General features: G+C 43.7%; 1 protein-coding gene across 6 annotated transcripts in view; it reads right to left on the reverse strand.

The window, feature by feature from the left end:
* Nucleotides 1-13,850, reverse strand: part of Aff3 (ALF transcription elongation factor 3) — a 579,697-nt gene that overhangs the window by 44,870 nt on the left and 520,977 nt on the right. For all 6 annotated transcript variants that reach the window (XM_069988533.1, XM_069988537.1, XM_069988535.1 and 3 more), the window contains 2 exons: nt 9,393-9,582; nt 40-1,146 (listed from right to left, as the gene is read on the reverse strand). In XM_069988533.1, coding sequence (XP_069844634.1) covers nt 40-1,146; nt 9,393-9,582 — 1,297 coding nt within the window. The remainder of the gene's footprint in view (nt 1-39; nt 1,147-9,392; nt 9,583-13,850) is intronic.

A 13,850-nucleotide genomic window follows, 5' to 3' on the forward strand; every position in this document is an offset into this window, starting at 1 on the left:
AGTAATTCCCCACACCCTGGCCCTCTGCCCTAGGCTTACCTTGCGTTTCCTCTTGGATTTTGGCAAAGCCTTTTCTGCCTGAGTGTCTAGTGTGTGGCTGGGCGGTGCACTCTCAGTGTCTTTGGCTGCTGGAGCACTCAAGATCCCCGGTTCCTGGGGAAGGTGTTCTGGTATCCTGGACAGGAGAGTCAAATCAATTTTGACCCAAAGAGACCTGACCTCATCACTGTCCTTCAGTGGTGAGAGAAGTTCGTTGCGGCCGAAGGGGACCAGAGTGTAGAACTGCTCCTCCAGCTCCTTGGCGATGTCACTGGTAGTCCTGGCGTTGATGGAGCCTACGGGAGCCCGGGGGCCACTGCCAGTGCTGATGCTGCTGGCAGTCTCCTTCAGTCTCTGGTCACTCCCCGAGGTGGCAGCAGTGGCCACTGTCTGCGCTTTGGCTAGAGGGTACTCCTCCTGCTCGGACTCCAGGTCCGAGTCAGAGGAGGAAGATGAGGAAGAAGACTCGGTCTCAATAAACTCCTTGGATTTGGGGACAATCCTGCTCAGTCCCCGGGTGCGCCGCTTCTCACAGGCCACGGAGGAGCGCAGCTCCTTGCGGTGGCTCGTTCTGGTGTTGCCACAGGGCTTGGTTTTGGCAGGTTCTGGGGGAGCCACCACACTGGCCCCCAGGGTGTCTGTGCCCGTAGGCTCCTCTGACCGGTGGCAGTTGGCACTGTCCCCTGCAGAGGTCCGTTCTGTGCGCCTGGTGGGCTTCTTGCCCGCAGATCTCCGGGTGGGCGCGGGTGCGTTCTCCACGGGTACGCTGGGCACCGTGGATGGCGGGGCGGCAGTGGTCACTGCCACAGCCACAGCCACAGCCGCGGGTGGGGACTTCTGTTTCACCCCTTTGCTCCCTGGGCCCTTGTTGGCTGTCCTCGGCCTCTGCTCCTCCTTGCAGGCAGTCTTGACTTCCTTTTCTCTCAGGCTGGTTTGGCAAATGTCAGTTAGTTTCCCACAGTCCTGCACATCATCTTTTACCGGGGTGTAGTATTGATTGCTCTCTGGCCCGTGGCTTTCATTTTGGATCAGAATGGGAGGCTTGTGGGGATTAACTTTGTTTAGCCATTTATCCAGCTGCCACTTGTTAGAGGATGCTGGTTCGGCCTGAAAGCAGAAGACCAATCACATACAAAACATCTTTTATTATAGACTCACTTAAAAGGGGCCTGCCTTATGTTTATCTTGACATATCTCCTCTGGGTATATGAGTAAAACATATGGAGCTGCAAGCAAATGGGAAATGGAAGCTATGTGTATGTGTGCCAGCCCTCCTCGGGCTTTCAGGATGCCAGGAGGGTGCTGCTTTTACCAGATGTGGTACAATGCCAGCACAGCATTTCCAAGTCCAGTTGACAAAAATAAAGGACAGTACTGTTTCAGCAGAACCCCACTTCTGAGTGCTAAACAATACAGATATACAATGTATATTTATAACTATACATACCTGAATAGATCTGACATTCCATGGAACTGAGGAATAATACCCTGGAGGCACACAGCCTTAAATCTTTGACAGTACTATAGTTTGAACTAGCTAAGCTGGTGCTCCACCACTTGAGCTATGCCTCAAGTCCTGCTTTTTTGCTGGTTATTTTGGAGACAGAGTCTTGCAGACTTCTTCTGCCCTAGCTGGCCTTCAACCTTGATCCTCCAGATCTTAGCCTTCTGAGTAGCTAGGAAAATAGGCATGAGCCATCAGTACTTGGAATTTATTTATTTACCTGTGGTAAGATTAGAAACGGGAAATCCAAGCATCTCTGATCTCAAAGAATAACTCATGTGGAGATGGTACATAGAGGATGCAGGGAATTTAGCATCAGAAGCAAAACTTTGGAAAGAGGGCTCATTTGGCAGAGAATCTCTGTTTCAGGGGACTTGGGGTACTCTGTACACTTTGGTAGCATGACCTGGTTAGTCAACCTGCTTCTGTCACATGTTGACAGAGGTGATGATGGAAAGCTTTCCTGCAGGTAGTTTTGCTAACTTAGAGCAAATTATGGATGTCATTGGTTTTAAACTCTGGTCCATAGATTAGTTGGGTGAGGGGACACTGAATGCCCTGAAGCAATAGCAATGTTGTAGAGATGTGAACTTCTGGGCAAAGTCCATAGTTCTGAGTTGACTCTGAGGATTTATGTTCAAGGAACAGGTTAGAACCTTTTACAGGGACTACATACTGCTTCCTAATAAAAGTCCATTTCAAGTCCATTTATCTACCATTGGGATTATTAGTAGATAAAGAGGTACACTGGGAGGTGGAAAACTTTAGCCAGAGTATTTTCAATTAGTAACCATAACTGAGATGAGAAGTCATTTGGAGGGATCCAGGGGAGAAACTTTCCTTCTGCATGCCTCCTTCTTCTCTGCCTCCAACTTTCAGGGGTAGGTCAGATACCAGCCTAGAACAAGAAGGCTTAGTAAGCCAAGCCTTTGGGGCTGGGGGGCTGGTAATGTGTGTGCTTAGGATCAAACTTCTTGTAATCAATACACAGCTGAGTAACAGCCTCATCTCCTTAGATTTCTATTTCAGACTTGATCAGTTCAAGTCTAGAACCAGAGACAATCAACTCATGTGGTAGGAGAAAAAAAAAATTTAAACATAAAAAATTCCAAAAGCTACCTTTGATAGTTCAAGATTTGTTTTTTGCTGGGTGCCGGTGGCTCACGCCTGTAATTCTAGCTACTCAGGAGGCTGAGTTCTGCCAGAAGTGGCACTGTGGCTCAAGTGGTAGAGCGCTTACCTTGAGCTGAAGAGCTGAGGGACAGTGCCCAGGCCCACAGTTCAAGCCCCATGACTGACAAAAAAAAAAATGTTTTTCAATGGTGAAGTCCATGTTATGTGTAAAGCTTTGGGCTTTGGGTGTAGTCACAGATCCAAGAGGGGTAAGGAGTTGCTGTGCCTGAGACATTAGGGTCTTGGCTGAACCTATGTGAGTAGGGATGGTGTAGGGTATGGCTCAGGGGATGGGAAGCTTCTGTTGGGCCAGAGATGGCAGAGATATATGTAACTGGCCATAATGCGTGGATGCAAGACAATCAGAACTGTGGTGGAGACCATGGACATCCTGCCTGTTGCTCCCAATAGATGAAGACTATACTGCAGGGAAAACCTACTTGGAGTGTCCAGTGACACCCTGTGACAGAAAAAAGAAAGTACAATGAAGACCACAATATGGATTTTATTTTTTTGGCCCATCATGGGGCTTAAACTCTGGGCCTGGGCACTGTCCCTCAGCTCTTCTGCTTACACAATATTGATTTGAAAGATTCATTCTGGAACACAGGGGGAGGAATGATGACATCCTTGACTTTTACTTAAGTTTGTATTCATGCTACCAAAAAAACTGGAACAACGAAACAAAACACAGGGCTTCAGAATAGAATGCCAAAAACAAAAGATGTACCTCTTCAGTTTTCCCTATCTGTAATGCTTGGGACTAGAATTATTTTGGATTTTAGACTTATTTTTTATTATTATTTTGGATTCTACATCTTTATCAATGGGTCTATCTATCCTATCTATCTATCTATCTATCTATCTATCTATCTATCTATCTGTCTATCTATCTATCTATCTTGATGTGGCTTATACTCACTTTAAACATATAGCCTGAGATAATTTTAGATAATATTGTTAGTAGTTGAAACAAAGTATCATGGTGTGGGATTTTCTGCTGCTGGCTTCATGTCAACCAAGTTTCAGATTTGGGGCACTTCAGATTTGATTAGGGATGCTTAATCTGTCTTTTTTTGTGAGCTGCTGAGTTGAAAGATATAATTCTTCAGAGAAAGGGAAGACAGAGACCTTACAGAGCATAAATGGTAAGGTCTGCAGGGGCAGACTGCATCTGGTGGCAAGCAGGGTAGTGGGACACAGAATAATTCTTGCCCAGAGACACCTCCTGAGGTTATCAGCTGAAAGATGATTTGGTGGCCAACATTCTGCAGCTTCCAATTTTGTCCTCCCATTCTCATTTTCATCCCTATAATAGTATGAGTGAGGCAGTACCTTTGGTTGGGTCTCAATTTTCCTACAGAATTGGGACCTGGTATATAGGCCTGTAGGTAAAGAGACATGTAGAAAGGGGCATGCACTGGGACAGGGCTCACAAACCAGAGCAGCACCCATCTTCTCTGCCACACAGCTCTCTTCCATCCCAAGCCTTCCACATCTCCTGTCTCTTATGTCAGAGAAATGGAAGTCATAGCCAAAGCACAACTGAATACAGAGAGTCACATAGAAACTTGCTGGTGGGGGCATCAACAGTGAACAGCAGAACTTAAATACATTTAGGATGGGGACATTGCCTGATGTGATCTAGGGTCATCTTTTTTTCTGCACTTCATGGCTGAACAAATCAGACTGAAGTGCTATTTTCAACATGTCACTAAGTCACATGCCCCTTCTCAAGGATCTACAACCATCTCTTATTGTCTCTCAAACGAAATCCAAATTCCCATGTAACCATTTTTCATTGCCTGAACATGTATAATATGCCTCCAATTTTACATATATTATCTAACTTTTATAGATAAGGAATGTTGTCTTCCCTAATGTGTAGATGAAGTTCAGAGAGGTTAAGTGATATATCCAAATCTACACAGGACCCAGGCTTCACAAAGACTACACTCATACTTCCTTAGGTATAAAGACCAAATCCTCTGCCCTGTTGTCTCCTTTGATCTCTCTCTATTCTCTTGTGTTGCTTCATGAAAGGATACCTAATTCCTTTGAGAAATGTCAGTTTTTGCTATGGTTAATTGTGTGTGTGTGTGTGTGTGTGTGTGTGTGTGTGTGTGTGTGTGTGTGTGTGTGCGTGCGTGCGTGCGCACGCGTGTATTAGAGCTGGTACTGGGACTTGAACTCAGGGCCTGGGCACTGTCTCTGAGTGGATGGAGAGGCACCTAGGAGACTGGTAAAGCATACCTCTGGGTGTATCTGTAAGAATATTTCCAGAGAGAATTAACTAAGAGTGGAAAACTGTTTAGAATGTGCATCATCCCATAAGCTGAGGTCCTAGAGGGAATAAAAAGGGAAAAAAGAGAAAGCCGCCTGTGAGCATAGGCAATTCTCTCTGGCCATCACGATGTGAGTTGCCCTGCTTGGCCACTCCATCCCTGCCATGAGTAACGGAAGCCCCTGAAGTAGGAAGCAAAATAAACCTGCCTTCTTTTTCCTTTCAGGTAATTAGTCTTAGCACAGTCCTCTGGCTAAAATGATGGCATTAGATCTAATCTTCATAGATAACACAACTAACCCTCCAAACAGTGTGTCTACCCGTATTAACACTTGATAAGCACACACTTTTTTGTTGTTTATTTTGTTTTATATGAGATAGGGTCTAGCTGTGTGGCCCAGGCTGACTTAAAACTCATGATCTTTCTGCCTCAGCCTTGGGATGACAGGTGTGTGCCATCACCTGTAGGTGTCTGTTAATGTTTGTTTTAGATTCATATATATGTCTTATGTCTTCAACAAAGTCCTACTCATCTTTTAAACTAGGGCCAACTCTCTTTCTTTCTTATTCCCTTGATGTTTCATACTAGGTCTGTGAGGTCAATTGTTCTACCTCTGCTTATGATGAATGATCTGTCACTCAAACACATTTGTTCCTCACTGATTAGGCAGGATAGCAATATCTACCATTCTGGAGGCAATTTTGGCCAGGGAAGCTGAGATAATGGCCAAGTTATATCGCCGAAGGAAAACTCAAAGTTTTAGCCCTTAGCTTACCAGCATGCACTGACAATGTCCCATATTCTGAGTCCCACATCCTGGGATTCTGCCCAGTGGTTTTTTATTGGTTTTCTGGCTTGCTACTTTATATACTCTATCACAACTCCTTTCCTGATTAATCTTCCCTCTGATTCACACAGAAACTCTCCTCATGTCACCAGCTTCACTGAGATCCTCACCAAACCCCAGGTCTACTGCACTAACAAGAGATGTGCCCTACACTTATGCTGATTTTTAAGGATGATATGGTGCAGCATTTTCTAAAATGTGCTTTCAGTTAATATATTCAATGGAGGAAGTTTGCCATGGTCAATCCACTCGGGAAATGCTGCAATGGAAAATATAATTTATACAAACAGTATGAGGGCTAGGGGATGTCCTGTGTAAAGAAATGGGGTCCATCTATTTTATCCTAGATGTGACCAGGCAGGTAGGAAGTCAGGATGTTTCCTCTCTCTCTTTCTCTTTCACCTGGACAGTTTAGTTCTGGGTGAGGGAAACCCATGTCTGGTGTCGGTTTTCCAGCTGTATGGGAAAGCAGCTTGCCCTGGGGAAGTATGAGGGCTCACAATGCTAGGAAATGTTCCGAGACAAAACCTAAGTGAGCCGGGCTTTGGTTGCTCATGGCTAAAATCCTAGTTATTGAGTAGGCTGAAATCTGGATGATTGTGATTTGAAGTCTGCCTGGGAAGAAAAGTCCCCCAGACTTCCATCTTCAAATTAATAAGCAAAAAGCTGTGCTGGAGGTGTGACTCAAGTAGTAGAGTGTCAGTCAAGCTAGTAAACTGACCAAGCTTGAAGTTCTGAGGTTAAACTCTAATCCTCCCTCCCCCCCAATCCAAACATTTAAGTGAGAAAAAAAGAGGCTAAGAACAACACAATACATAGCGGGCTCTAGCATGAGTACTCACAGGCATAGAAATGTTGACAGAGGCTCTGCCCTGTCAGCTTGTAAAAGTGGCTTTACCATACTCTAGTGACTCATGTAAAATAAAGTGCTTTTCACCAATCTTAGCCACAAAGATCAGTTCAAGTTGTGAACAGTGAAGAGAAAACCCAGGTGTCTTGGAACATCATAAGTGTCTCCTTCTACTTCTATGACAGGAGGCCCTGGAGGAGATGTGAAGGTCAGGAGCATTTTGCTTCAAGTCAGTACAACCCAATCAGAATAGTAGAATGTGAAGTGTGTGATGGTTAGGAGCCAGCTTCTACGTGGGATTCTGAAACACTGGTCTCCCTACTCTGTAAGGCAACCTGGGCCAGCTGTGTCAGTGTGATGCACAGAGGTATGAAGGATGAGCAGTCTTGCTGCCTTCTAACTTTGTGATTTTTAGTCTGCAAACATTTTCTTCTTATGGGGAATGTTGTACGTGTTTACCTTGGGGGAAAACATTAAAAGAATCTGACTTTTATTATAATGAATGCTTCCCTTTTCAATAGAAGGAATAAGGTAAAGAATGGCTAATATGTCATTTCTGCATGGAGAAGCAAGAAAGTGAAAACATCATGTACCTTTCAGGAACGTAACTTCCTGAGCTCCTTTAGCAGACTTGTGCTCCCTTTCTTTAGCCAGATGCCTAAAAGCTGTTGAAGAAATGGAAAAAAGCTGCCTCTCATCCCCAGAACTCTGGGCTTTGTGATGATCACAGTGACTGTTAGAAAGAATTCAAAGTACTTTGTAACTGGACTGATCTTAGCCAACGTCCCCTGCTCTAGGATTCACTTTGCAGTTCGAAAATAAGATTCAACAGTGGCCAATTTAACCTGCAAATACACCACAAAGAAGAGCCTGGACACAGGAATCTTTTCAAATACTCACCTTTTATTCATCCCTAATCCTGCTCTTTCACTGTCTCTGGGACTCTTATGTCTTAAAACTAAATATTCTGGGTGCTCAACCAATTACAGTGTTATGAAAGCCTGGTACCTTGTCTACTTGTTCTATTTTATGTATTTTCCCACTTTAAATGAGCCTAATAGAATGTTAGCACCATGAAGATAGAGTATTTCCTTCAAGCCAAACAGAGTCTGTGGCTAATGCACAAGCATTTGTAGAGTGGACATTGAATGAGTGAATGAATGAGTGAATGAGAAGGCAAGACTAATAATTCAGTTTCCAAGAAAAGCCAGGGTCAAAATAAATGGTAAGGCTTTTAATGTTAAGGGCATACATCTTATGTAGACTGATAGGGACAGGTAGTTAGGTAGATAGAAAGGCAGGAACTTTGTAGAAAAGAGAGACATGCTGAAGAGAAGTCCTATTTCAGATTATTTCCACTGAGTGGAAAAGGTACTGAAGAGAAAAGAAGAGCTGCAGGGACATAAAACAAAACCTGTGGAAGTTTCAAAACCACTGTGCGGGGGCTGGGAAGGTGGCTCAGTGGTAGAGTGCTTGCCTTGCATGCATGAGGCCCTGGGTTCAATTCCTCAGCACCACATAAGCAGAAAAAGCTGTAAGTGGCGCTGTGGCTCAAGTGGTAGAGCGTTAGCCTTGAGCTGAAGAACTGAGGGACAGCACCCAGGCCCAGAGTTCAGGCCCCACGACCGACAAAAAAAACAAAAGCAAAAGCAAAACAAAACAAAACAAAATAAAAAAAAAAACCACTGTGCAAACTTGACAAGCAGTCACTTTCACACAAGTTATGTCTGAATCACAGGTACACTGCTGCACATAGGTGTTGCTCAGGCTCCCAGGGTACCACCAACTCCTGGCTGTGGTTTGCAGGAAGGATTTGGTTTCATATCAGAGCCCAATTTGAATTTGGCCCATGAATGGTGCAGAAGGTTGTAGGTAAAAAAATCAAACCCCACAATCCCTGGGGATGTCCAATGTTTATACTCTCAGGGAGGAAACTGTATCTTATTCTTTTTATCCGTTTTAGAAACCAAGCCCTCCTGTTATGGCTCCACAGATAGAAAAGTTTACTCTGGGCCCTCACCCAAGAATCCTCATGCTCTGTTTACTATTTAACCCCCCTTTTCCACTTTAGAGTAGAAATAGCAATCGTTTTTATTGGTACCTTGTAATGTGTTTATACGAGGTACCTAAATCATCCTAATAGATACTGATCATGGCTGTAAAAGGTTTCATTATTATTTGTAGGGAGATGCTAATTTTCCCTTTTATATTTTCTCAAAGAAAACACAGTTAAGAAGGTTTTATTAATATTTATAGCCCTTGTTCGTCTGATCCGTGACAAATTTGAGAAAAAAAGGGTAAGATTCTAAGCATGGCTAATGCATAAAACTCCTTTCCCTGTGATTTATGAGTGGTCACACTTCCGTGGGGGGTGGTGGTGGGGAGCTTGCCTGTCTCGTTATTGCCTCAGCTGACCCTGAGGGAGACCCTGTCCAGAGGTTATTTCCTGTTAGTGATGTTTACAGCATATGTGGAAATTTCTAGAAGTCAAACAGATTTTTCAGACCGTGAAAGATGATGCTTTGTACTTCAAAGGAAGTGGTGTCATAAGGAGAATGGTAGGAGGGAACACGATCTGGAAAATGTAAGCCCCCAATCTAACAGGCTTCCAGGTCTGTGGGAAAGTGGGGAGCAGACAGGATGAGAACTGGGACTGGGACCTTGCTGGCATTGGGGAGATGAAGCGTGGCTTACCTCAGGGCTGGAGAAGTGGGGGGCCTTGCTGCCCTCACTCTCGCTCGAGCTGCTCTCTGTCTCAGAGTCGGATCCAGAGCTGCTTTCTGAGTCGCTGGAGGAGCTGCTGCTGCTGCTGCTGCTGCTGCCGCTGCTGCTGCCCTTGCTGGACAGCACGGAGCCTCTGCAGTTGGTCTGCTGGACCACGGTGCTGCCAGCCCATCGCCACCCCCCAGGAAGGAAAGGGAAGGAAAGCCAAGTGAGCAAACAGGAAACACCAGCAGGCTGCCATACCCAAAAAGGAAAGGGGAGGCAGTCTGCACTCTGTCAACCAGGATCGGGACTTAAGCAGCAAACATCCAGGTCAAAGGCAGCTGGATGGTTACACAGAATTAGACCCAGGAATTCAACTGAGAATGAGAGTCGGTTGGTTCTTCTTGGTAACTAGGTACTGGTTAAAGCACGGATGCTTTAGGAGGGAAAGTGGTGTAATATACCGGTAGCTGTTTTGCACCACTGGTGGTGTTTTTTTTTCTTTTTTTTTAAATAAGTTTTTTATTGTGAGAATACTGTACAGAGGAGGGGTTACAATTACATGAGCAAGGTAATGAGTACGTTTCTTGAATCAAGCATTGTTGTCTCTTCCTTTGTTTTTCCCCTCCCATCCTTTCCCTCCCATCTCCACAACTACACTCCAACCACTCTGGCCCACCCTCCACTGTTGTTTTAGAGATGGCGTTTCAATCATCCTGGACTCCAGTCATCGATACAAACAGAAGGAAACCCCCAAAACCTGAAATATTTTGGGTGTCAAGGGACTTTGCTTATTTCTGCCATAGAGGAAAAGGAAGTATGATGGATGGCAAGGTTTAGGAAGAGGGCTGTAGGGGCAGCACAGTGCTCTGCCTAGAACTTCCATGGTCTGCTGGAAGGTCCCTCAGAATTTGGGACTGTTGAAGCTAAAATCTTGCTTTGTTCCCTTTTCTGCCTGGAGAGTCAAATGCTGTAGTTATTATGGGAACTGGCATGGTGTATAAAAAGCAACCTTTCTTTTAGTCATTTCCTAAAGAACTGAATATCTTCCTGGTCATCATTTATAGATTCTAGACTTTAAAATTCAACCCTAATGCCATGGCTTATAGAAGAAACAAGATGTCAAATTTAAAACTCAATGTTTATATACATGCCACAGGGTCTTTTTTTAAATTTAATTTAATTTTATTTGTGAACATACTGTACAGAGGAGTTACAATTACATGGGCAGGATAATGCGTACATTTCTTACCAAGCATTGCAGCCTCCTCCTTTGTTTACCCTTCACATCCCTTCCCAGCCTCCCCCCCCCAATCCCAATCCTTCTCACAGGGTCTTTATATAGTCAAACACAACATGAAAAAAATGGTGAATGCTTTCCAGTGGTAATTCATAAACCACAACATTTCAGATAGCATACACCCATTCAAAGAGTATTTAAGTCAAAAGAAAATTTCAGTACTCACATAATATTCAACATCTTCCAAGACCCTTAATTAATGGAGCTGAGACACACCTGGATGTGTTCTTTTATGGTTAAGCTCTAAACCCAGAAAATGCTGGTCACTTTTAATGTCAAGTCAGCAAAAATCTGCTTGCTGCTTCCAATTGTGACCATGACTTTATCAGACTGAGCATTAGTGAAGGTCATCAGGGAGCTTGTTAGGCTTTATGGTCTCAAGTGCAAAGCAGCTGAACATTTTAAAGAACCCTTTTCATCCATACCTTAAATCTTTGACAAATGCTTTACCCAAGGGCAAGCGGTCATAAATTCTGGGTGTGGGGGCTGGGAGGGAAGTGATACTTATTTAAGTCTTTGTTTCTCTTATAAAAGCTGTAAGACAAGAAACTATCTTGTATAGAATCTGGTAAAAAAAATCACCCTTTAAAAATGACAGAGTTAGGGGAAAGTGGAGTTTGAATATAACCTTCCTTAGTGGTTTTTATTCCTTTCCATCAATGTCATGGTCCATACCCACTGTCTGCCCAAATTCTTCAACATCAAACACTATCTGCAGATTCATGCTGTGTCTGAGTTGCAGCAATTTCATTTCTAGCCTATCATTTATGCCTGGTATGGAGAGAGGAATGCAGGGTCCCATGACAAAGGGTAGTTCATGCTCAAGGGGCTGCAGTATTTCTTGTGAGTGAGTGAAAATTTATCTTCTGCTGGCTGAGTGGATATGGGTACAATCAATGGGAAAAATATGTATATATGCACACACACAATTAAATTCCAAACATGAGAATCTGGGATCCTTGTTTAAGTTGGGAGGTTCCTAAAATATTGGGGGTAAAAACACAGAAAACAAAACAAAACAAAAAAAGAAAGCCAAACAACATATGGCTCAAAGGCTTCTTGGTAAAAGGCTGGTGGAAAAAGACAGGGCAGAGGCTAGGCACCAGTGGCTTATACCTCTAATCATAGCTACTAAAGAGTCTGAGATCTGAGGATTGTGGTTCAAAGATCAGACAGACAAATCAGAGAGACTCCTATCTCCAATTAATAACCAAAAGACTAGAAGTTGAGCTGCGGCTCAAGGGTAGAGCATCAGCTTGAGTAATAAAACTACAGACAGGATCTAGGCCGGGAGTTCAAACCTCAGGATTGGCACACATGCATGCAAATATAAACACATGCGTGTGCACGCAAGCATGGGCATGCGAGCACACACACACACAGAAATAGGAGAGTTGTATCTTCTTTTTACATGGGAACAGGGGGACACATCTTGGAGACCAGAAATTAGGATATACAAATAACATTTTGATTGGTTTAACAAAATGATGGTCAATGTTCTTGATCAGTACATTCTATCTGCTTGCATTTGCACACTAAGGAAAACAAGAGATTCCGTCATTCTGTGGGCACCTAGGGCTGTCAGGTGTGTGGAGTTCCCTGTGGCCGTCACTACAAAGCGAAAAGTTGTCTTATACAAAGTAGCATTTTAACTTCTGGGAAAATGCACATTTTTGTCATATTAATTTAGGACTTCTGGTCCTAAATTAATAAGACTCACCAGCCCAAGGAGACAGAATTAGATTGGCAGAAAAGTTTTATACTCCTGTGTTTTTCTTCATTAAATTAGGAAGCTGACTTAAAATGCCACAGCCATAACTATTACTTGCTTTAAAAACAGCTGAATGAGCCTGAAATTTACATTTCTTCATGCTGAATTTAGAAAGATTAAAAGTATCATGACATCTTTGGGTCAGGATTGAATATATAGGCAGTTTTTAATTTATGATGGTACAAAAAGCGTTATGTAGAAACTACATTGAATTTTGAGTCTAGATCTCTCCCTAGGCCTGTAGTATACAGGCCTAGGCAGTGGCAGTGGGCCAGCCACAGTTCTGTTGGCTAAGTAAATATGAGGGGAAACAACAGAGACTCTTGTGTGTTGAGATGTTTGGTAGGTTATCTGGATTAAATGCATTTTCAGTCTACTATGTTTTCAATTTCTGATAAGTTTATCTGGACAGAGTCCAATTGTGAGTTGAAGAACATCTGGTATTTGTTTCACTATGGGTAGAGAGAATGTAGCTAGAAAAGATCAGTGTCAAGGGCAGGCAGGCTTGCCCAGAAGGCCTCTGTTGGCCAGCTATGAGATCAAGAGATCCATTCACGTATCCCCACATCCATGAAGGCCTCTCTATGGACTAATTTTTACCCAGGTCTTTGAGAACGAGCAATCGTCTTGGCCTCAGTATAGTGATTGTGCTTGTGCTGAGGGCACGCAGATGCTTTGCTTCTGCTGGGACAGAAATAACAATGAGAGCAGAATGAGGAGAAAGCCAGGGTGGCCAGCCCTGTAGAAAAAGACTCCTTATGGGCTGGGAAGGTGGCTCAGTGGTAGAGTGCTTGCCTCTCATGCATGAGGCCCTGGGTTTGATTCCTCAGCACCACATAAGCAGAAAAAGCTTGAAGTAGCTTTGTGGCTGAAGTGGTAGAGCTTTCACCTTGAGCTGAAGAACTGAAGGACAGCACCCAGCCCAGAGTTCAGGCTCTACAACTGACCAAAAAAAAAAAAAAAGGCTCCTTACTAACAGAAGTAGGGTCTCAAAAAGACCTTATTGAAAGAAGACAGTAGGGTTTATACAGTTAAAATTGCAAAATGGCACTGGTGGCTCATGCTTATAATCCTACTCAGGAGGTTGAGATTTGAGGATTGTGGTTCAAAGCCAGCCTGTGTAATAAAGTATTTGTGTAGTAAAGTCTGTGAGCCTCCTACCTCCAAACCAAAAGGCTGGAAGTAAAGCTGTGGATCAAGTGGTAGAGCATTAGACTGGAGGGAAAAACAAACAAAAAAGAAGCTCAGAAATAGCACCCAGTCCCTGAGTTCAAGCCCCAGGATTCACCCCAAAACAAACAAACAAAAACAAAAGCAAAACCAAAAGCAAACCCCCAAAACAAAACACCCAAGCTGAAAATGCTAGTATGCAAAG

Source organism: Dipodomys merriami, unplaced genomic scaffold (assembly GCF_024711535.1).
Source record: "Dipodomys merriami isolate MVZ:Mamm:240054 unplaced genomic scaffold, mDipMer1.0.p SCAF_36, whole genome shotgun sequence".
In the NCBI taxonomy this organism is placed as follows: domain Eukaryota; kingdom Metazoa; phylum Chordata; class Mammalia; order Rodentia; family Heteromyidae; genus Dipodomys; species Dipodomys merriami.